Source organism: Onychomys torridus, chromosome 23 (assembly GCF_903995425.1).
Source record: "Onychomys torridus chromosome 23, mOncTor1.1, whole genome shotgun sequence".
NCBI classification, from domain to species: Eukaryota; Metazoa; Chordata; class Mammalia; order Rodentia; family Cricetidae; genus Onychomys; species Onychomys torridus.
The window spans coordinates 8,635,169-8,658,079 of record NC_050465.1 but is presented as its reverse complement, the minus strand read 5'-3'; the positions used below and the strand labels follow the sequence as shown (position 1 = coordinate 8,658,079).

The 22,911-nt window shown below is 53.9% G+C and overlaps 2 protein-coding genes across 4 annotated transcripts; both read right to left on the bottom strand.

Annotated features, from left to right (window-relative positions):
* Positions 1-8,979: 8,979 nt before the first annotated feature.
* On the bottom strand, positions 8,980-19,222 carry Rnpepl1 (arginyl aminopeptidase like 1). Of its 3 annotated transcripts, none has more exons than XM_036173315.1 (11): positions 18,368-19,222; positions 14,746-14,886; positions 13,955-14,106; positions 13,451-13,567; positions 12,993-13,228; positions 12,673-12,786; positions 12,187-12,299; positions 11,805-11,913; positions 10,780-11,010; positions 10,556-10,698; positions 8,980-9,998 (listed from the first exon to the last, which is right to left on the bottom strand). In XM_036173315.1, exons 1-11 carry the CDS (start codon positions 18,878-18,880, stop codon positions 9,705-9,707), a joined length of 2,163 nt encoding a protein of 720 aa, XP_036029208.1. In that variant the 5' UTR covers positions 18,881-19,222; the 3' UTR covers positions 8,980-9,704. The 3 variants fall into 3 exon arrangements, with proteins under 3 accessions (XP_036029208.1, XP_036029209.1, XP_036029210.1); XM_036173316.1 differs by having other exon boundaries at positions 8,985-9,998; positions 14,746-14,826; positions 18,368-18,974; XM_036173317.1 differs by lacking the exon at positions 12,673-12,786 and having other exon boundaries at positions 8,985-9,998; positions 18,368-18,974.
* A 2,249-nt stretch (positions 19,223-21,471) lies between these two features.
* On the bottom strand, positions 21,472-22,911 carry Dusp28 (dual specificity phosphatase 28). The gene is made up of 2 exons (XM_036173067.1): positions 22,441-22,911; positions 21,472-22,290 (listed from the first exon to the last, which is right to left on the bottom strand). Exons 1-2 carry the CDS (start codon positions 22,807-22,809, stop codon positions 22,168-22,170), a joined length of 492 nt encoding a protein of 163 aa, XP_036028960.1. The 5' UTR covers positions 22,810-22,911; the 3' UTR covers positions 21,472-22,167.

Here is a 22,911-nt window from a genome sequence, read left to right as displayed (position 1 = left end):
CATCATCTACCTAACAACTAACAGCTTCCTCAGGCTGAGAATGGGGAGAAAGTCATTTGTGGTTCTGATTTAGGATCTCTCAGAACATAAGATCAAGATGTGAGACCAGGGCTGAACATGTCTGCAGGCTTGCCTGGGGCTGAAGGATCACTCTAGACTAAAGTGAAGCCTTACTTCCTCACTGTGTAGCCACCATGATTCATCTTTGCTGATTACCCCAAGGCAGTTTTTTGCCAGAGGAAATTTCAAGAGAAGGAAGAAGTGCAAGCCACTGTGTTTTGTGACCCACCTCAGATGGCAAGGTCTGTCATCACAAAGAGAATCAGGACTATAGTTGTCATTTAAAAATTACATATCACACTTGCCATTGGGATCAGAGACGAGCTCTTTCCAATATCCGAAGCTTCAGTGTAGGAGAGACCTGTTTCCTAGAAGGAGCATGCTGAGTCTTCACAAAGGGCAAAGTTGTAGCTGGGTGTGGTGGAGCAGCACTGAGGAGAAATCAAAAGGATCACAAATCCAGACTGGCCTGGACACCACAAGCTCAGGCCAGCAAATGTTAGAGGTTGGGGTGTCAACAGAGAGAACCTGCCAGGTCCTGCAGGATTGGAAGACAAACACACCATCAGTTCAGGAAGCTTGTGAAACAGAACAGTGTAAAAGTATTGTAATGTGAACTTGGTTTAGGCACACACACAGTTACTTGTGTAGATCTGAAATGCTTTAGGCGTGTGAAGGATTGGCAGTTCACACCCAGCATCCCATGTGGGTCATCTGCTGAGGAGCAGGCCTGGTGCCCTGTCTCTGGGAAAGGCCTGACCTCTGGGCCCCATAAGAGACTTAGTAGTAGTAGGCTGGTGTGGATTTTGTGGGTTCCCCATGTTATCAGGTCCTGAGCCACAGGTCCAGCTACCACCATGTACTTCCTAGAGCCCTCTAACTATAAGAGGTGATGGGAGCATAGCACCCTCTTCAGTGGACCTGAAGTGTGCCTAGAGAAGCACCCTGGAGTCCCAGATCCCCCAGCTTGTTTCAGGGTATAGGTAGTGAGGTGAGGTTCTTGGGTCTTGAGTAGTAGTGGAGGGTGACTGGCAGCCAAATATGAATTGTTCTTCTCTGGAACCGTCTCATTTAGGATTCAGTGGGGCTAAGGTCTTGGAAGCTTGGGGCTTCTCCCCTTCCTCGGCAGACAGTTTCCAGCTTGAGTCATCCTCTGGTCAGTATTGGAGCAGAGACACTATCTGTCTTTCCTACAACCTTCCCTGGGGAGAATGAAGAGAGACCCACCTGGGCAGATCCTAAGGCTTCAAGGGTCAAACCATGTCGACATGTTGAAATTCTGATCCATATGAGCCCCAGATGCAGTTTTCCCCCCATTTTATGAATGAAGAACCTGCACTTCAGACAAAGCAGTTGATGACTTGGGAGTGGCAGCTTTGGGGAGGGCAGCAAACCAGCCAGCTGTCTTAGTTAGGTTTTCTATTGCTATGATAAAACACCACGACCAAAAGCAACTTAAAGAGGAAATGTTTTACTTCATTTTACACATCCAGGCAACTGGTCATCCCTCAGGCAAGGGACATCACCTCTCTGAACAAGTCTTCACATCCTTAAAATGAATACAATCTGGTTACCCTATTTCTATCCCTGAGGGAAGTTAGGGCAGGAACTCCAGCAGAGCAGGGACAGAGGCAGAAACCACAGGGGTGCTTCTCGCTAGCTTCCTCAACTTGCTAAGTATACAACAAAGGCCCACATGCCTAGTGAGCTGGGCTTTCCAACAATCAATCAATCAATCAATCAAGAAAATACCCCTATGGACTCTCCTATGCTCCTGTAGTTGCTTTTTCTTAATTAAGATTCCCTCTTCTAAGATGACTGTAGCTTGAATCAAGCTGAAGAAAAAAAATCAACCGGGACAATGGACCCTTGTCAACTTGGCCCACAAACACATTACTAGTCAGATGTAACCTTCCCTTTTCTGTTCATCCCCAAGATCTTGTATTAATATTAATAGCACCATACACAACACAAATAACTTTAAAAGTTCCATAGGCTTTAAAACTTTCCATTCAACATCTCTTTAAAACATTCATAGTCTCCCTAAAATTTCAAAGTTTCTCTAAAATACCCAATGTCTCATAACTGGGGATCCCATAAGTATCAAAAAATGAAAGCAAACTTTTTTTTTTGCTCTCACGGGGAAGAACCAGGTCACAGTTACAAATCATAGCAAAACCAAAGTGTAAATCTCAGGGTCTGACTTCTGGCATAAGCTTCTGAGCTTTAAAGGACTTGAGGGCTCCACCACTCTGGCTCTGCCATCCATAGCACATATAGCATGTCTCATAGACTCAAGCCAGCTCCACTCTACAGCTGCTGCTGTCCCTGGTGGTCATCCCATGATACGGGTATCTGGGTATCTTCAATATGCTGAGGTCACTGTAACTAGGCTGCACCCTCACCAATAGCCTCTCCTGGGCTCTCTTCTGGGACTCTGACCCTACCACACAATGCCAAGCCTCAGCTGCTTTCCATGACCCCTTCATGCCTTCAGAACAAGCATCACCTGGGTGACTATACATATTACCAAGTTCAGCTTCCAGCATGAGACAACAGCCTCAGCCTCCTCTGGACCATACTTCTGTGTGCTGAGGAAATACTCTCACAAGATTTCACCTCAATGATACTGGTCTCTTCTTAGTCACCGTTAATTTCCCAGCTCTAGCTAACCAGCACCAATTGCCCCAGAAAAGCAAAGTTTTCCTTTTAGTCATTCTGGTTCCTTGCTAATCACAGCCAATTCTTTAGCATGAGCTGACCAGAAACACACATTTTTAATTCAAGCATCACTTACTCAAACTGCCCTGGTAGTCTTTACTTCCCTCTGAAAAGCCATAAGCCAGGTCCTGTCATCTGCACTACTCTTAATATTATCTTCCAAGATCCCACAGAAAGCCATTAAGCTCTGAGCACTCCAATGAGGCCATGGAAGAGTACTGCCTACTGGCTTGCTCCCTATGGCTTTCCAGCCCAAACTTCAAATGCTACCACACGCCTTTCAAAAACACATGGTCAGACCTGTCACAGAAATACCCCACTTCTGGTACCAATTTCTGTCTTAGTTAGGGTTTCTATTGCTGTGTCAAAACACCATGGCCATAAAAGAAACTTGGGGAGGAAAGAATTTACTTTGCTTACACTTCCACATCATAGCTTATCATTGAAGGAAGTCAGGGCAGGAACTGAAGGCAGGAACCTAAAGACCTAATGCAGAGGCAATGGAGGAGTACTGCTAACTGGCTTGCTCCCCAGGGCTTGCTCAGTCTGCTTTCTTATACAGCCTAGGACCATCTGCCCAGGGTGGCACTTCACACAGTGATATGGACATGAATCTTTAATCAAGACAATACCCGACATACTTGCCTTCAGGCCCATCATATGGAGGGGTTATTCTTAATTAAGATTCCGTCATTCCCAGATATGTCTAGGTCTGTGTCAAAGTTGACAAAAACCAATTGGTATACTACCTATCACAGAATTCAGGACAGGAACGCAAGCACAGGAAACTGGAATAAGAATCAAAGCAGACACCACTGAGGAATGCTAGTCTTGCTAGTCTGGCTCATGAGTCTCGTCACTGTGAATATTCTAACAAATTTTTAGTTAAAAAATTTCTATATGGCCCAATAGCCAAAATGGCTGAAAGATTTAATGTAATTTCCATCAAAATTCCAAGGACATTCTTTACAAAATAGAGAAAATATATCCTAAAATTCATATGATATCATAAAAGATCCTGAGCAGAAACAGCAAAGCTATTGGTATTACTGATTTTAAATTGGACTACAGAGCCATAGCAAAAACAAAATCAGACTCATAGACCAGTAGAAAAGAATGGAGGACCCAGAAATAAACCCATTTAGTTTCTCTCTCTCTCTCTCTCTCTCTCTCTCTCTCTCTCTCTCTCTCTCTCTGTGTGTGTGTGTGTGTGTGTGTGTGTGTGTGTGTGTGTGTGTGTGTGTGTGCATGCATGCCATGAAATATACATATGAAGGTCAGAAGACAACTTTGTGAAGTTGGTTCTCTCCTACATGTAGAAGGGTTCTAGGGATTGGACCTAGGTTGCCTGGCTTGTATGGCAAGCGCTTTGACCTGCAGAACCATCTTGCCTGCTCAGACATCTGATTTTTGACAAAGGTGCTCAAAACACATGCTAGAAAAGACAGCCTCTTTAACAAATGTGCTGGGAAGGGGACATACACGTGTAAGAAAATGAAATTAGATCACTGTCTTGTCTTCAACAAAAATCAGCTCAAGATGGATCAAAGACCATAATACAAAGTCTGAAAGTTTCATACTGCTGGAGAAAATCCTTCAAAATCTAGGCACAGGCAAAAACTTTCTGGAAGACTCCAATAGCCCATGAAATGACAAGAATGAAAGATGGATTGCACAAAATTAAAAAGCTCCTGTGTAGCAAAAGAAAGTAAAGAGACAGCCTAGAGCAGAAAAAACCTTTGCTCACTTGTACATCTGACAGGAGACTAATATCTAACATCTATAAAGAACCCAATGAAATAGACACCAAAAACCCCACCCCACACAAATCAATCACTAAATGAGCAAGTGAATTCAACAGGCAGTTCTCAGAGGGGTAAATACAAGAGCCGGGGAGATGGCTTGGCAGGTAAAGGTGCTTTCCATCTATTCTGAAAAAGGAGTTCCATCTGTGGAACCCAGACAGAAGGAGGAGGGAGCTTATTCCCATAGATTATTCTGACCTCCACATGCACACCAATGCCACGAGTGAATCCGCACACACAACAAATGAATACATATAATAAAAAATGCAAATGACCAATAAATACATGAAAAATCTCAACACCTTAGCCATCAGGGAAATTCAAATTTAAAACTATATTGACATATGTAGCTATCTAAAACACACACACACACACACACACACACACACACACACACAAATACATTGAGATTTTATCAGCCAGAATAATTAATATAATCAACAAAACAAACAAAAAATTGCTAGAGGTAATGTAAACTAGTGCAGCTACCATAGAAATCAATATGGAAATTCTTTAAAAAAAAAATTAAAACTGGGGCTGGAGAGATGGCTCAGTGGTTAAGAGCACTGCTTGTTCTTCCAAAGGTCTTGAGTTCAATTCCCAGCAACCACATGGTGGCTCACAACCATCTGTAATGAAGTCTGGTGCCCTCTAGTGGTCTGCAGGGACATGTACAAACAGGACACTATACATAATAAATAAATTAATTAATTAAAAAAAATTAAAACTATAACCATCAAGCTAAACCACTCGGGTTTGTATCTGAAGGAATATAAGTCAGCCTACAACAGAGTTACCTCTGCATCTATTTTTATTGTAGCATTGTTCACTACAGTCAAGATATGGTATTAGTTGAGATGTCCATCAACAGATGAATGGATAAAGGAAACGTGGAAAGTAAGTAGAGTGCAGTATTATTCAGCCACAGGGAAGAATGAAAACTATGTCCTTGGCAGAGAATTTGCTAAAACTAGAGATTATCATGTTAACAGAAAAAAGCTGGGGTTTGCTGGAGAGATGGTTCAATGGTTAAGAACACTGGCTACTCTTGCAGATGACCTGTGTACACAGAGGCAAACACTCACATGCATAGAATAAAAAGAAGCCAGACTCAGAAAACTTGTTTTCTCTAATATGTAGAATAAAGAAAGGAAGGAAGGAGGGAGTGGGTGAAGAAGGGGATTGGAGGAAATTTGTTTAGTGGTGAAGTGGGGCATGAGAAAGTACTAAGTGAGTACAATATATACACTATGAAAACACCATCACCACCCCAGTGTTTCCCAAGGCCTCTGGCATCTGTTAGCACTGTCGCTGTTTCCCAGGGCTTATTCCTATCTGTGTAGTCTATTTCACATCCTCTCCTGTTTGTATCTGAGCCGTGTGTTCTGAAGTTCTCTGCCAGGGTTCCCCAGCTGTGTCTCAAGTGCAAACTTGATTTGTTCCATGTTGTCCTGTGCACTGTTGGCACTAACCATTGGGTGACCTCAGTTGTTCCTTGTCTCTATGCCAGAAGTTCCCCAGAAAACTTTCCAAGTCTCTGTGAAGGAGAGCGCTCATGGACGTTCCAGACTGCACAGGACATGGCCTGAAAAAGGGTCTCAGAAAACTTTATCTGGGCCCAAAGGACCCGAGTAAAGGCTCTAGGTAACACAGGGACTACATGAAGACCCACCATCTCCTCATACCACTGCCTCAGGCAGGCTTCAGGTCTCTGTGGATTCCAGTCACTTCCATCAGAAGCCTGGCCTCTAAAATGTTTTTAAAATTTATTTTACGTGTATGGGTGTTTGATTTACATAAACATCTGTGCACCATATGTGAGCCTGGTACCCAGAGCGGTCAGAAGAGGGTGTCGGAGCTCACAGAACTGGAATTACAGTTGCAAGTAGCTATGTTGAGTGTTGGGAATGGAACCTGGGTCCTCAGGAAAAACAAGTCTGTGCTCTTAACCACTAAGCCATTTCTCCAGGCCCTGGTCCATTTTTTTTTTTTTTTTTTAAATCCTTACCCACAGCTTCATTGACACCACACTCTTGAAATGTAGATATCCCAACCTTTCAACCCCAGCTCCTTAAATGGTACTACCTGCTAAATAATGCATAGGCCAGGGTGGGCTATGGGAGTACAAATGAGACATCACCCCTTCTATGGCTTTTAATCCCTGGCACATTGCCTGGAAACACATAAAATCTCCATCAGCACAGGTCCCTGGGTAGCCCCAGAGGGAGAAAGAGACAACATACCCCCACCATCCCTGTGTAGCTCTTACCATTATCTGTGGTTGGGGTATAAGTTGTTTTTTTTTTGTTTGTTTGTTTTTTTGTTTTTTGAGACAGGGTTTCTCTGTTGCTTTTGGAGCCTGTCCTGGACTAGCTCTGTAGCCCAGGCTGGCCTCGAACTCACAAAGATCCACCTGCCTCTGCCTTCCGAGTGCTGGGATTACAGGCGTGCACCACCATCGCCGGGCCATAAGTTAGTCTTTTATGAAGAAGCCCTCTTGGAGGAGGGATGCTGGCTAACAGGACATGGGGCATGTGGTATTGACTGGGGTAGGCTGTGGATGGGTGCAAACATTGGGATTGAAATGTTGTTTGCCATGGGATGACTCACAAGGCAGCTAGTGTGTGAAGAGTGAGGTGGGCACAGTGGAGGAAGCTGGAAACACTGGCTGTGAGTGACAGCTGCAGGCTGCCCAGCAAGATATTCCAGGGAAGACACTCTAAGGCAGTCCAGCTTCGCCAGCTGGAGAAAGGGCACAGATGAAGACCAGGAATTCGAGGAAGTGGTTGAAAGCATGCTCCTCTGTACCTCTAATGGCATACAGAGCCATGGCAGATTGACATCGAGGATGGCATTCTAGGTGGGCACCCTTCCATGGTTGTAACTGTGGGGAGCCATTTCTGATTTGTACAGATCGAAGGAGTGTCTGGAGGACACTTGTGGAAATACCGGGGTGGGGGGGGGGGGGGGGGGGAGCAGGGCACCTAGAGCTGGAATCCTAGAAATGAGAAGCCTAGCTGGGTCTGTGGTGACAGACTTGAAGGCAGTCTTAGCGGGAACAAGTTGAAAGCAATTCTGCCATTAAAGAGGGCTGTGTGAACACCTTCAGGCGTGCCCCCTCCGGATGGTGGCACCTGGGCCAGAGAGAGCAAAGCTGAGTGGGGTGCCCAGGACTCTTGGCTATGCTACCTGATGGGGCTTAAGATCAGAGGACAGCCCCTGCACCCCCCCCCATTATGTTTTAAATCTGAAAGTGCCCCCTGCCCGCCAGTCCAGGCTCAGCTCTGGAACCCCTGGCCATCAGTTTATAGCGCTATTTCGGAGGCTCTGGAACCTTGAGGAGCTAGGGCTTGGCTGGTGGAAATAGGTCCCCAGGGGCTGGCCTTCCAGTTCGATTTGCTATGTCGTACTGAGGAATCTCAACAAGCCCCTGCTGCCACTGACAAGCTTCTCCTGCCACCATGCCTTCCCGGCCACTAAGGCCTGAAACCAAGAGCCACAGCAAATTGTTCTTTGTTTCCGCAGGGAGAACAGTTAACACCTCTTCTGTGAGGAGGCACATCACTGCGGTTGTCCCCTGCGCCCCCTGCTGGTTGTGACGGAGAGAGTCAGGCAGTGCCGTGGCAGGCACCGTGCACACGAACTGCCAAAGGAGAGGCGGCCCTAACTCCTGGACTCATTTGGGGTGTATGACTAGAGGACGCTGCCTGCCTCTGCTAAGGGGATCCCTGAAAAGGAAGGAAGGTGAATGGGACATTTTGTGACTGGGGGTCACTGGATAGTGGGTGGAGGCACTATCATTAATTTCATCTTTTCCTGGGACCATGTATGGAGTTGGCTGTGACGGGGTCTGGCAGTGGGCTGGGACAAAAGACATGCCACAGCACACTGCCAGAGTCTCCAGCTGTGGCCCGGTCACCAGCTTGTCTTTGAGAAGCCATGAGTGACTCCACTTGACACCCTGTGAACACGGAGCTGCCCTTTGTCAGTAGATCTCTAACGCCGCAGCTTGCCGCGCTAGAGTTCAGTCTCAGCATTCCCACTTAATCCCCGTCACTCACACCTCCCTTGCACTTTGGTTGTGGAGGTCTGGGTGCCCCAATGCTATGAGGCAGAGGTGTACACGGTCAGGGTCACAGAGGTGAAGTCCAGCATGAGGGTGTCAAACATCCTCTTTAGGGTCCTGAAGAAGTCATCCTCAGCCAAGATCTGAGCGAGGAGCTGAGAAGAACAAGGGGCCACCTGCTGCTCCCCATCTCGGTCTCTAAGGTAGGTCCCCACCTCTTTCTTGATGTTTGTCTATGGGGACAGGCTATGACCAGCTCTCATCTCTTCAAGCCCTACCCCTGGGAGCTGGGTAGGTGCAAAGGGCAGGGTAGTGATAAACAGGAAGGGAGGTCAGGTCTGCAGAGTGGAGATTTAATGGGACAGTCACCATGATTCCCGCTGCAGTGGTCCCAGGCTGAAGCCCACAGCCTAGTGCCTCTCCCAGCAGGCGGGCACGGAGAGCACCAATGGTACCCAGGTAGCCACAAGGACAGGCCACTCCCTGTACCTCTGTGGCCTGGACTCCAGGTGCAGAGACTGAGGCCTGCTTGAGAGGTCTATCCTCTCCTTCTGTCCCCTGCCCCTACACTGATGGAAGAATGCCTGTGTCCTTGTCCCTCTGTCCTGTCCCTCAAACAAGTCTAGCCCAGGGGCCAGACACAGGCTCTGCAGGAAAGCACACTTCCAGGACCACGTATCCTGGGCCTCTGGCGTGTGTAAGGCACATTGTGGTTGTTGCTGTGGGACTGCTGGGGTCACTGTCCCCAGGGCAGTGTTTAGCAGATGCTGGCTTCCAGGGCGAGGCATGGCTGTCAGTGTTGGGACAGGAGGCATGGTGGGTATGGGCCAGCCCTGAGGCCTGCAGTGCAAGAGAGCAGGGACAGGGTGGGCCCTGGTCCATAGGCCTCAATGGACACAAGATCCTTTCCCCATGCCCCTGGCTTGGAGCCAATGGGAGGGGCTTATGGTCCTGGGCAGAGCTCGTGGCCAGAGCCAAGGCGCAGTCATGGCGGCCCAGACCACAAAAGGCACAATCGTGGTGTCTGAGAGGTCGAGGGTCAGTCACCAAGGCTAGGCAGACACATTGACGTCCCTGAGAGAGATGGTGCTACTGGGGGCCTCGTCCCCGAGCAGCAGGGCTGGCGAGTCTGGGTTCGTGTCTGCCTCAGCACTGCCCAGCTCTGCGCTGGTCTCTGCACTGGTCTCAGCACTGGGGCCTAGCCCCTGGGACAGGATCTGCTGGATGGTCCTGCGCAAGTTGGGGTGCAGCCGGCCCTGCGTCTGGTAGAAGACCTCTAATGCGAAGGACTTGAGGGCACCGGTGCAGAGGTCCTCATACAGTGGGATGGTGTACATGCGCGACATCTGTGGAAAGCACCTGGTCACACTGGCAGGCTCCCTGTGCGCCTTCCACCACCCAGATCCAGATCCAGATGTGCCCCAGCTGCTCAGGAGGACTCGGCCTGGACTCACACGCTACAACGCCCTCACCAGTCTCGCCTCACCCTCATCTCTCCCTCTAGGCTGTCTCCGAGAGTTTGGGGCTGGAAGGGCTGGGCAAGGAACGGGGATGTTGGCATCTGCCTGAGAAGCTTGGATGGCCCCTGCACCCAGACATGGAAGGGGATACCTGCAGGCCTCAAGTCCAGCTAGTTCAAGGCTGATGCCAGTGGAGAGCCCTGGACTCTGGGACCCAACTTTTCCCTGTGGTGGAGTTCAGGCCGCTCTGAACTAGTTTTGCATTCCTCTCGTACCTCACCTCTGTTGTGACCTCTCTGTCTACTCTCACTTTGGGTGATGGCTTCCAGTCCCCTCTCCAGAACATGCCTGGCCTGCCCGAGTGGAGATCTGATGGGGTGCAATGGGGCCCTGAGGAGAGGCTGCCCCCCTCCCCGCTTCATGCCCCAGGCATGCAGCTGCACCTGGCTCTCCAGGAAGCGGCGGACCCTGTGGAGATCAGGATAGTAGTCATTGCGGACGACGATCTGCAGCCAGCGGATGCGGATCTCAGCATTCATGGAGTCCAGCAGGGATGAGTAGCATTTGGACAGGCTCATCACCACCTCTGTGGGGCAGTGGGCAGGTCAGGGCTAGGGTGGAGCCACACATCCCTTTCCCAGGCTACCCTATTGACTGTGGGACCCACCCTGGGGCAACGGGGATCCATCTAGCAGCCGGTCCAGGAAGAGCGCTGTCTGGAAGGTCCTCCACTTGGAGATGTCAATGGCACTGGCTGAAGCTGCTGCTTGCTCCAGGGGTTCTGCAGTCCACAGCTGGAAGAGGGTCTCTACAGGCCGGGTTAGGCTGGACCCCTGAGACAGGTCTGGTTCAGCCAGTGGTGGGCCTGTGGCATTGAGCCAACGCTCGAACTCCAGTCCTGCGGGAAGACCAGGCCTGGGGTCCCTGCCTGGGCTAGGATGGGCCGCTGGAGCAGCCTGCCGGGGAGACTCCAGAGGGCGTCCCTGGGCAGGCGGTTTCTTCTAGGACCCAAAGCCCTCAAAGAATATGAGAGTTCTCCAAAGTTTGTGCCTTCCCCTCGGAGCCACTGGAGGGGGCTCCTAAGAAGGACACAGGAGGCTGGGAAGCTGGGCTTGGTCACCGGAGGATTTCTACCTGCTACATGGCTGTACCCAGCACTGAGGCCAAGCAGGCTCTGCACTGTACTGTTCAGTAGCACATGGACTCTGAGGACCCTTACCCAATCCCACAGTGTACTTATATACCTTCCAAACTTAGATTCACCATTCCTAAACCTTGAAATCCTCTAACAAACTTTTTGGATACCCAGCTCCTCCAGTGTCTCCCTTGGTCCTCAAGCTATCAGGTCCCTAGGAGACCCCTACTATGCCTTAGCAGGGTCAGCTAGTCCCAGGGCCAATCCCACCACCTTGCTGATCTTCCTCTAGGAACTTGGCATTCTCTTTCCATGGCCTTCTCCTACTGGCTTGCTTAGCTTGGCCTGCTTAGCCTAGGGGTCACCTCTTCCAGGATGTCTCTGTCCCCTTCTCCTTGCCATGGTCCTTTAGACTAGGAGGTACAGACTCCTCTTTACTCTCGGGGCATCCCGAGCTAGAGCCTACACTGTGTGGTAGGGGTTGACATGCTTTCCTCCAGTCATGGCTGCCATCTTGTTCCTGGCCCTTAGGCCTGCAGAAGGGTAGTTGGCCTCACCTGCCCGGCAGTCCACGCTCTGCTCCTTCAGTTCGGGAAAGAAGCTCAAGAAGGAATCCAGCAGGTCCTGGGCCACCACACTGGTGAATTTGTATTTCTCCACGTAGGCCTGTGAGATGGGGGGCATGGCCTTAGCAGGTATGGAAGGCTGGGGGTGTTTAGCTCTGGCAGAGCAGGGCTGGCACACTGGGACATCTTCTAAAGATGTGCATCACAGTCCAGGTGGCCCACAGGCCCTGCTGAAAGGGTAGGAGAAGGTGGGGACAGTGCCTCAGAAGGCCAGGTCCCAATCCAGTCCCCATGCCCCTTCTTCCCAGAGAAGGGCCAAGTCTGCCGGCTGGCAGAAGTTTTGGACAGGAGGTGGTAGGGCCTATGTGCTTACCCGAAGAAAGTCGTCAAAGTGCTGGGGATCTCCACAGAGCTGGGACAGGTAGTATACGAAGCAGTAGCCCTTCTCATAGGTGAACAGGTTCATCAGGTGGCTGGGATTCACTCCTGCAGAGAAACATACCTTGTCTGGGATGCCACCTGACACCTGTGTTCTGCAGGGTGGGGCTGGGGCAGTAGTCTAGAACTGAGGAGTGGTTACGTGCACACACAGTCCCTCATACAAGTACCAATACCCTGGGTATACAGTGATGGAGCTTGCTCTGCCCCATGGCAACCAGTGCTCAGACCCTACAGGGTTGTGGCAAGCCAAGGGCACCTGAGAAGTTTTCCCTGGGGCTAAGGACACCCAGGCTGGCCTTGGAAGGAATTTCGGCATGGTGAGGTAGAGGAGCCCCAGCAGGGCAAGTGAAGAGCAGGAAAGGAGGGCCTGGGGATGGTATGCATGGGTTCCCAGGAGTGAGCCTGGAGTAGAGAGTACCTGGTTCTAGCTTGACCTGCAACTTGCTAACTGGACTATCCTCCCCAAGAAGCCGCATCTGCCTATGCAGGGCGTCCAGGCGGAAGGCTGTCTCTAGGCAGGTGAAGGCAGCCCCTGAGTGAAGCCAGAGCAGAGAAAAGGTGGAAGTCAGGGGAGCTGGAGCATCTACAGCAGGGTTTTCGCTCTCTACCCACCGCCCACCCCAGAGACTGATAGACACTGTCAAGCCGGAGGCTAGGCAGGGCTCTGCGCCCCTTGTAATTGGTGCCTAAGCAGGCCCAAGGCTACTCCACCCTTGCCATGGCTGCCCCAGACAATACCATAGGTCTCTGTGGTGATGCGGCGCTGTGCATAGGTAGCCAGGCCCTCACTCAGCCACATCTCCTCCCAAGTGGCGTTGGTGACAGCATTGCCGAACCAGCTGTGGGCCACCTCGTGGATGACATCAATCACCAGGAACTCATCACTCTCGAGGATGGAGGAGATGATAAAGGTGAGGCACGGATTCTCCATGGCCACGATGGGGAAGGAGGGCGGCAGGAAAACGATGTCATATCTGTGCCCATGGGTGCAGGGTGAGGAATGGAAGGGCTCTGACCAAGACTCACCAAGCCCACAACTAAACTTTCCGCCTGGGATGGCCCCGCAGTAGCACTTCCTTCCCAGGAGACAGAGGACGGGGAGCCCAGGCTCAGACACAGAGCTCCCAGTCTAGCCCGACTTCCTTCTCTAAGGGGAAAAAGTGAAGCCAGCAGGAAAACCAGGGGACAGGACATACCTGCCCCACATGTACGGCCCGTATAATCGCTCTGCGGCACTCAGCCACTGTTCCACAACGCCCGACAACTTGCTGGTAGCTGTGGGCAGGAGGCATGGCTCAGCCCACACACGGCTCCTGTCACAAGGCAGAGAAGGTGGGCTGAGGCTGAAAAGCCTGGACCTTACCTACCCCACTGGATCCCCCTATGCCTTGTCTAGCCCTGGTCCCTGGATGTGGCCCTTCCCATAACAGGGAGGGAACTGCATAATAAACCCAAGGTCTATTCAGATCCTTTTGTCAATGAACTGAAGGAACAGGTAAGGACGGGAGGGTACAGCTGGTTGTGTGGTAGCCCTGGGGGTGACGACAGACTGCTAGGCAAGGCACTGGATGGATCCGTTAGTTGTATGTTTGGAAGCAGCGGGTGAAGGAAGGGGCATGGTAGTCATGTGCATGGGCTCTGGGCTCTTCCAGAGTCCCAGCTGCCTAGAACAGTACAGCAGGGTGCAGAGGGTGCCATACCTGGGCCCAATGTCTGCTGGCTTGAGGTCTCCGGCCACAAGGGCCACGAGGTAGGCAGGTACAGGGTGCTCCATGTGGAAGTGGTAGACGCCCTCCTCCTCCATGTACACGCTCCGCGTCGCACTCATTAGCACCTGTACCCCTAATGGGGCCTGCAATGGGCTAGGCTGAGGATTGGGAGCCTACAGGACACCTCCCAGGAAAGGGAACCAGACTTCTGAGGGGTAACACATCCCCAATAGGAGACTCCACAACTCAGGTCAGAGGACCCCTTATCTGGGACAGGGAACCTTACGGCCCTATCAGGGAGCCCTCCATACCCCCAGGACGGACCACCACAACCCAGGTTGGGGAACTCCATGTCCATGAGGAAGCCCTCAAATCCTTATCAGATAGCCTCACAGGTTGGGTCAAGGAACTATGTCCTCTTCAGAGGACCACACACTGGAACCCCAAATCTGCTCCAGTTGGAGGCTGCAAACTATGCTTTGGCTATAACTCAAGAAACCCCATCAGGTTCCTGTGGATTTAGAGGTCCTGGAACCCAACTGTCAAGTGTGTCCTCATCGGTGGTGCTGCACCCTGGTCCCTGCTCCCGGCCTCCCTGAGGCCTGTCTTTGGCTTCTCTGCATGACTGTCCCACTAAGACAATGACCTTTAGCAGCTGGGAACCTAGTCTAGGCAGGCAGGAAGAGTCCAAGGAGGTGGGCAGGAACTCATCTGCTTGCTGTATGCACTGGCCTCTTACAGTACCCAAAGGGGGCAGAAACAGCCCCCGCCATGACCCTGACCTTGACGACGGCTGAGTAGGTGCTCTTGACGGCGGGCGTGTCGAAGCATGGGAAGAAGGAGCGGTTGCACACAGAATGGCCCTGGGTAAAGACGAAAGGCTTGGCATTGCCATAGGTCAGCTCTGGGTCCAGCCACCAGATCTGTGGGCAAGATGAAACGTAAGCAGACGCTGTCACCCGGTCCAGAGCTCTAGGTCTGGGGCCTGGAGTCAAAGGGAGCTGGGAAGGGCCCTCGCTGTTTTTGTTACAGGCCCGCGGCTGCCCCTGCAGTCTTCAGCCTGCACACCTGGTACACTCGCTCCCCTCCCCCGGCAGGAACTGTCAATCCAGTTTGTGCATGCCAGACACCAACCGTCCTTGTTCCAGACAGGAGGCCACATGTCTGGAGCTGGCCCACGACATCTCCCAGCACTGCCCCGGGGAAAAGAGGAAAACTCCCACCGTGGTATTAGCTGAACTTCCAAAGGGAAACTGAGGGATGGTCAGAACACATGGGTTCAAACTCCCATAGGCTGATAGCTAATCTGATCGTAGGAACAGGGAAGCATGGGAAATGAGTTCTTCCTTACATTGGCACAGAGGGAGTTGGCCCCAGTGCTGGCCAACCTGTAGGGCTAGAGTGGAGGCTAGATGTGCAGCTCTGGGATGATGGAACAGTTAAAGGGAGGGTCTCCGAGGCCAGTGCCTAGAGGGAGGTGCCGCAGCCAAGAGCAATCCCAGTAACTGCTGTCCCCTCTGCCTGCCCTCTCAGGGCCAAGGTCGCTGGCCTAGTCAACCTCCTTCCCAGCCATGACTGTTGAGACAGTCTAAATCTTCAGATGTCCAGACCAGGTTCCCGCCCCCACTAAGGAGCTCCAGCTACAAAGCAATGTCTGCCCCCACGCTACCCTCTGCTAGGACAACAGGAATGTTGAAACAAAGTGAATTTTTCATTTTGGTGATCAAGGGCATATGGGTCCTCTCAGGAATCATAGATAGGAAACACCCTCAACACTTCTCTATGAGTGGACAAGTGTGCTGTCAAGACTGACTGTCATCATGGGGAACAGAGTCCAGAGTCAGCAGGGCCGACACCTCCCAGACCCCAGGTGAGGGATGGTGGTGAGGCTGCTTCGTCCACAGATCTTGCCTGCTCCACAGACCCCAGACCTTGTGTGTGTGTGTGTGTGTGTGTGTGCGCGCGCACGCGCGCGCGCCATCCATCCAAGAGATCCCAGACCCAGAGAGAAATGCCTGCTTTCAGAGCCCAGAGCTGTGTGTGAATGCCTGTGTCCAGAGACCCCACAACTGGAGCACTGCCTGCCTACGGGCTCCAGAGCTGGGGAAGGAGGTATATGCTTGCCCACAGACCCCAGACTGGGGGCAGTGGAAACTATGCTCTAGACCCTAGGATCTGGGGTGCTGTCTTCATATAGACCCTAGATGTGCCTTTCCCAAAGTCCCAAGACCTGGGGAGTAATGCCTTGCTCCACAGACCTGGGGTATGCCTAATTCACAGACCCCAGACCTGGAAGAGATTCCTGCCCCCACAGATCTAGAGACAGATGCCCGCCCCACATACTCCACACCCAGGAGCTGCCTGCCAATAGGTCACAGATTTGAGGGGGCTGCTTGCCCTGTGGACCTGGTTAGGCCTCTTTCCAAAGTCTTTTTGACTGGCCCATCACTGTCTTCTCCCCACAGCAAGTCTGCGGATGTGTCTTTCTTTTCTGCTGGGGAGCTTGTTCTAAAATGTAGCCTCCAGAGGCCTGGGACCCAGGGACCTGAATAGGAGATTGTCCCTGCAGTGGGTCCTGTTGCCAGTGGGTTCCTGATCCACTTTTGGAGGACAGACTTCCACATGCTCTTCAGTATCTACCTTCTCTTACACCAGCTATGCTTCAGGGGCAGCACTTCCCCCTCCTCATCCATTGAACCCCCAGGCTCTGCCTACCTCCTACCCTATGGTTCCACACCCGTGTCTTGGCTCCAGTGGGTAGGCTGCCTTTTTCAGACAGCAAGGATAGGTACTACCTAAGAGGGATGAGCTGGATTGGGCCCCACCCCAGAGGTTGGAGCCTCCAGGGCACAGCAGCTGATAATAGATAAGGAATGGGCCAACCAACTTCAGATACTATAGGGCAGGAAAAAAGCAGTTCTTGCTGGGGTAGGGATGAAAGGCTGGGGAGCAGAGGAGCCCTAGAATCCGCAGCACCTCCCATCCGCCGCCCCTGGAGTTGAGGTCTGCTGTCAGGGCTTCCTGGGGAACCTAGATGGCTCCTGCTGCATCCTCACTAGGCACAGGGCAGGCAGGGATGTAAGCCTGTGCTGCAGTGCAACCAACAGTAGGTGCCTGAGGTTAGGGACCAATCTGCTTCCACGGGTGTGAGCCAACTTTGTCGCTCTGGAGCCATCCAGTCCATGAGGACCATGCAGCTCTTCCCTGTCTGGAGCCACAACAGCCGCATACATGAGGCCACCCCTGTCCACTGGCCTTGTCTCTTGCAGCCCAGTGAGGACTCTATTCCCACCACTCGGCTGTCAATGGGCAGAACAAGCACACACAGTGCATATTCACTGGTAGAAGCCGGCAGAAGGCTCGTCCCTCAGTTTTCACCTGGCATGCTGGGAAGCAGATCTAATACCTGCAGAGGCTCTGCCCAGCAGGCAGAGGGCTGAGGCCTGTAGACAATTTGCCAGCACATAGCAGGGACTCTGGGAAGAGGCAGCAAGCCCCAATCAAGACTCCCGAGGAGGGTGCAGGAAGCCCACAGATGTAAATCCCATCTGGTCCTTTCCTGCCCAGAAGTCACCTTGCTCCTTTGTGGATCCCCAGGCAGTGGCAGATGGCCTTTCCGAGGGCCCTGCAGAGTTGTCTGTGTGCTATGTATCCATGGTAGATGTCACATGAGCACTCTACCACCTGGGGAGCTGGAGGGAGGCATCACACTGCTGGAGTCAAAGGTCCTGCTCCGTTCTGCAAACCCATTGGGCTGTGCTGCCACAGCGCTAGCCCTTTCCATCAGGGCCTGTGGGATGGTGGGCGCCTGTATAGAAAGCCTTGGCAGAGCCCTGTGTGTCTACTGGGAGGTGGGGCACACCTGCCCCAGCATGTCACAATCCAGCTCAGGGAGCCCAAAGCCCAGGCATCACAGGCTACAAGGAAGGCCTCTCTGCCACCCACTGCCTCTCATTCCACCTCCCGAGAACAGACCCGGGTGTTCTCAAGCCATTTGAAGACCCAGGTCATAGGTTGGCCCTTCTGTATCAGGCACTCCCAGAACATCCCTCAGTGCTGGACTCTCACAGCTGGCTTAGCAGGGGGTGGGGGTGGGGGCACCAGAAGCTGCTCTTGTACCCAGATAGGGGCATAACCTCTGACGGGAAGTCTCCCCCAGATAAGAAACATGCTATTGAGTATCTCCACTGTCCACCAGGCCTGGGCCTGGGGCTCCACTCAAAGGTCCCAAGAACTTGGCAGGCAACATCTGGGTATTACCGTGGGCACCTGGGGAGGACTCTTGGGCCAGGCTCCTCCTCGCTCTCTGTAGATGTCCCAGATTAACATCACCTGACCCAGCAGTAAAGCCCGCAGAGCCCCCTGACCACCCACAGACCTGGCGCCCACCCGGGCGGGACTCACTGCGGGGGCATCGGTCGAGGTGTAGCGCAGGATGACCTGGAAGGGCTGGTGCGCCTGCAGCTCGGGAGGCAGTGTGACGGTCAGCGAGGAGCCATAGTCGGTGAACGGGTCCAACCTGAAGGCCAGAGGGCAGCCGGCGGACTCGGCGCCAGGCGCATCGGAGAAGGCGGGCAGCGGGGGCCCCAAGCCGGGGACAGGGAAGGCGAAGGTGCAGGGCGACTCGGAGGCGGCAGGGGCGCGGCGGAACGAGACCGAGTGCAGGCGCAGGGCCGGGTGCGCGTCGAGCACGAGCGCGCGGGGCGCGGGCCGCAGCGCGCACAGCTCCAGCACCAGGCAGCCGGCCAGCTCGCGCGCCTCAGGCCGCAGCTCCAGGCCCAGCTGCAGGTGGCGGAGGCGGAAGAGCTGCGCGCTGGAGGCCGAGGCCACGTCCAGGGCGGGCGGCGGCTCGGGCGGCGGGCGAGCGGGCGCGGCTTCGGCACCGGGCGCCTTGCGGCAGCAGCACTGTGCCGCCATGGCCACCGGCGCTAAGTGAAATCCATGGGCGGCGGCCGCTGCAGGCCGCGGGTAGTGGGCGACGGACCCCGGGCGGCGGCGGCGGCGGTGGTGGTGGTGGCGGTGGTGGTGGTGGCGGCGGCGGCGGCGGCGGCGGCGGCGGCGGGGCGCGGGCACAACAGGAAGTCGCGCCGGGAGCCGCCCGGCCCGGCCCCGCGCCGTGCGCCGCCCCGCTCGGGCTGGGCTCGGCCGCCGCCGGGGGCGCTGTGTACGGCCCCGGGCCTGTGCGCCGGAGCGGAGCGCGAGGCCGGACACCCGGGGAGGCTGCGCGTCCTCAGCCAGCGCTCTGCACTCGTTACGGCTCGGAGGACGGCCTTGGAGGCGGGACCGTCGCTTTCCCAGGGACGCCGGCGGCACCTCGGCTGTGGGTTCTCTTACTCCGAGAATGATTCTTGTGGTTCCCCAGACGCGATTCCCCCGGGAGTCCTCCAGTTGGCCCGGGCGGTGACCGTGTAGGTGCAAAGCGGCTCGGGGAGACGCAAGGCTGTCAGGTACTTAGCCCAGACAGGTGTGGCTATTTAGATTCAAATTAGGCATAATGAGAAGCTGTCTGTTGCACTGGCCGTGTTTTAGGGTCGGCCTTTTTGTTGTCCAGGTGTGAGCGATGTGGAGATAAGCTGTTGAACACAGGTAAGGGCCGCAGGCGCATTTTAGGCTAGCGCAGCGAGGCTGCTGCAAGGTTGAGCTGTCCAGTAGGAGGATCAACACAGGGTGTCCCTGCTCTTCATCAGCAGGAGGCAGGCACAGACAGATTCTGAGGGAGAGGGGCGTTTAGGGCTGGGGGAATATTCAGGAGAGACACACTTCTGTCTCCTGCTTTGATGATGGTGTGACTGCGGTATCACTTCTGGGGAGTGCTCAGCTGTCTGGATCCACTCTCCCCAAACCCAAGTCAAGCGGTCTTGCCTTCCTCCCACAAGTGAGAGTCATAATTAAGTGGAGAACAGGCCACTGTTGCAGCCCAAACACTGAAACATGGTTTCCTTTTTAGCTCTCAGGTTTCATGTGATCTCTTAGCTGGCAGTACGCGGGATCCCTCCCCATTTCAGACTCTGGAAGAACTCCAAGGCTCATGCCATCATCCAGAGGCAAGGATTAGAGGGAGGGAGGAAGACCGGGCTTGGAAAGCACTTGGCATTCCAGCAGTTGGGAAACAAAAGCATCAGTTCACAGTCATCCTTGGCTGTATGTGGACTATGTGAGGCCAACTTGCTGTTACTGAGATCCTGTCTTAAAAAATAAAAATAAAATGAATGAAGAGACCTGGAGTCTTTTTGCCGCTTTCTGGTGTCCAGTGGCCCGTCCACCAGATTGTCTAAGAAGGCATTCTCAATTCAATTGCACTGTCCTGTAGGCCTGGGTTCCTTTTGTCCTTCTTGATGTAGATTGTAGGGTTCTCCCATCCCTGTCTCTCAAATTGTACCCCCAGAAGTTGGGGTTGTACCTGTCCTGTTCTGGTGATACTCCCTTTTGCAAACAGAAGGGGGCGATGTGGGGCAGCCTTGATCCAGCTATTCTACAAGTGTGGTGGGTGTGCCTCCACCACATATTTACATAAGGACCTAACAGTTCTTTCGAGACCAACAGGACATTTTGCAGGGTGGAGCCAAAGAACCTGTCCCCCTAACACTGATAAGCTACTCAAGTGCCCCCTTGTGGTTACAGTCAGTGTTACATCCCCGGCCCCAGGAGAAAAGTGTGTGGAGGAGGGTCCTGTAGTCCCCAGGGCAGAGGTTTGAGAGCTGGACCAGGCCAAAGCTGCAGTTGACCAGCTCCCAGAACTGAGCGGGTGGGGTAAAAAGTACCCGATACACTCCACAGATACCCTTCAACCTGACCTGGGCATATGTCCCTGGCATCTTTGGTGACTTGACTCTAGCCCAGTCAGCAGGTCAGGCGGTATGCCCTGCCCTAACGGGAGGGCAGCGGCCTCTTGGAATGTGTTGTGAACAGGGATGGGCTGCACACGCTGGGGGGGGGGGGGGGGGTGGGGGCACCTGGGCCCGGAGCCCTGACCTCTGCAAGCCACTGCAGCCTCAGTGGTTGAGGGGAACAGAAGGGACCTGGTGCAGGAAGCCCAGCGGTCAGATTGGCCAGCTGGTGCAGCGGGCCTGGGATGGACAATGCCAGTTTGACCACACCTGTAGGGCTAGGTGTTCCCCACAACGTGAAGTGAGCATTTCGAGTCAGTGACCACTGAAGGGCTTGAAGTGCGGGGGCAGCTGGGGAGGGTGGCGCTTACTAGCGCCCCAGTGCCGTGATCATGGACCGTGTGCCTCATGGCCCCCCAACTTTGGGTTCTGTTAAGTGAGAAGGCGTCCTTCTTCATTCTCAGGGAGAACCCTCCACCTGGGGACCCAAGTGTGTCTCACTGCATAGAGGCAGATATGACCAAACCCTTTAGTCTCTTCAGGGGCAGAACGGGGCTATTCTGTCGGGTGGTGACGGACCATGACCTTCAAGAGGAAGCTGGAGCAAGGAGCAGTCTGATGACGGCCTACCCTGGCCCCAGAGACCATGAGCAGGGAGAAGTGGAGAAGGGAAGCCATACATACCAACTCTGGGACTTTATTCACTAATTCATATTTACTTGCAAATTGACCAGTGGCCACACATCTGTAATTCACACACAGAGCCCAGGTTTGTCTTTGCTCTTCATCATTTCTTTAAACTGTGACTAACTTCCCGGGGCTCTGAAAGAAACAGGACGTCTAAGAGTTGCTGTGTCTGAACTAGAAGAGCAACACAAGATGGCATCCGATGGGCCTGCCTGCCAGCTGGGGAGGATGGTGCGCAGGGCATAACGGTATTGACACAGGTTAAGTAAGGTGATGGTGGTGGGCGGATGCCTCCCTCCCGTGGCATAGCAGCTGTTAAGACTAAAGATGGCGGGCCCAGGACTAAGCTCAGGTCTCAGAAGGGACCAGAAAGAAAACCAGGAGGCACGAAAAGGTTCTGCCTGCCTGCCATTCCCTTGGAGGAGGCAGCAAGCCAGGACTCTGGTCTGTCACTCCCTATCGACTGTCATGGGCTCCCCAGGCTCTTACAAATCCTTTACGCATTTTCTCTACCTAAAACGTCGCTGGTTTGGATCTGCCCAAAGCCTGATGAATAAACGAAGTCCCTCCTCAGTAGACTGCCATCAAGAGGGGGCAGCACCCGAGGCCAGCTGCCGATTGAAAAGAGGAGGGAAGGAACACCTTCTTTCAGGGTACACGCTTGGCGACCCAGCAGCAGAACGATGCGGCTTACTCGGGATCGGCGGGGTCCCGGGGCAGAAGGGCCTGGGCTTGGAGGGTCTGTTCGTACTTCTGCAGCTGAGCCCAGAAACCCAGATTGGGCTCGGCTACCGGGCGAGCGGTCTTCACCACCTGTAACCAAGAGAGCTGCAATGAGAGGGACCGGACGGAGAGTCCAGAGCGCCGAGGCTCCGCCCCGGGGTGAAGGGCGGGGCCCGCCCCGGAAGAGCCGCTCTCTATGTGGGGGCCCGCCCCGGAAGGCCCGCCCCTGGAAGCTCGGACCTGGAATGCGCGCTCCAGGCTGTGGCCGCGGTGCCGCATGAGGTAGGCGGTGCAGACGGCGGCTGAGCGGCTGCGGCCGTTCTTGCAGTACACGAGGCAGGAGCCGCCGTCGCGCACCGCCGCCTCCATGGCGGCACAGGTGGGCTCCAGGTGCGTCAGCAGGTCTTCGGCCGGGTCGTCGAACACGGGTACGCGCAGCTCGGCCACTCCGGGTGCGCGCGGCCCGGGCTGCTGGCGGGAGACGTTGACGCACAGAGTGATGCCCGCGCGCACCAGCAGCTCCGTCGCACTGGCGGCTCGCGCACTCCCGATGAAGAGCGCGGGGGCGACGCGCGCGAACGCTGGCGGTGCCACCTCGGACGTGCCCATGGCCCCAACGACCCTAGGGGTCCGCAGAGGGCCGCGGGTTGCGGAGTCCTTGCTCTCTGGCCGCTAGGCGGCGACCTCACCAGGGCGTGGGGCGGAGCCTCG

Excerpts from the sequence above, each read along its gene's own strand:
- Rnpepl1 (XM_036173315.1), bottom strand. The coding sequence starts at position 18,880 with ATGGCGGCACAGTGCTGCTGCCGCAAGGCGCCCGGTGCCGAAGCCGCG. Across the intron at positions 14,887-18,367 it reads CCTCGACCGATGCCCCCGCA|ATCTGGTGGCTGGACCCAGA; the intron begins GTGAGTCCCGCC and ends TCTTGCCCACAG. Across the intron at positions 14,107-14,745 it reads CCTACTCAGCCGTCGTCAAG|GCCCCATTAGGGGTACAGGT; the intron begins GTCAGGGTCATG and ends AGCCCATTGCAG.
- Dusp28 (XM_036173067.1), bottom strand. The coding sequence starts at position 22,809 with ATGGGCACGTCCGAGGTGGCACCGCCAGCGTTCGCGCGCGTCGCCCCC. Across the intron at positions 22,291-22,440 it reads GCCTGGAGCGCGCATTCCAG|GTGGTGAAGACCGCTCGCCC; the intron begins GTCCGAGCTTCC and ends TCTTGGTTACAG.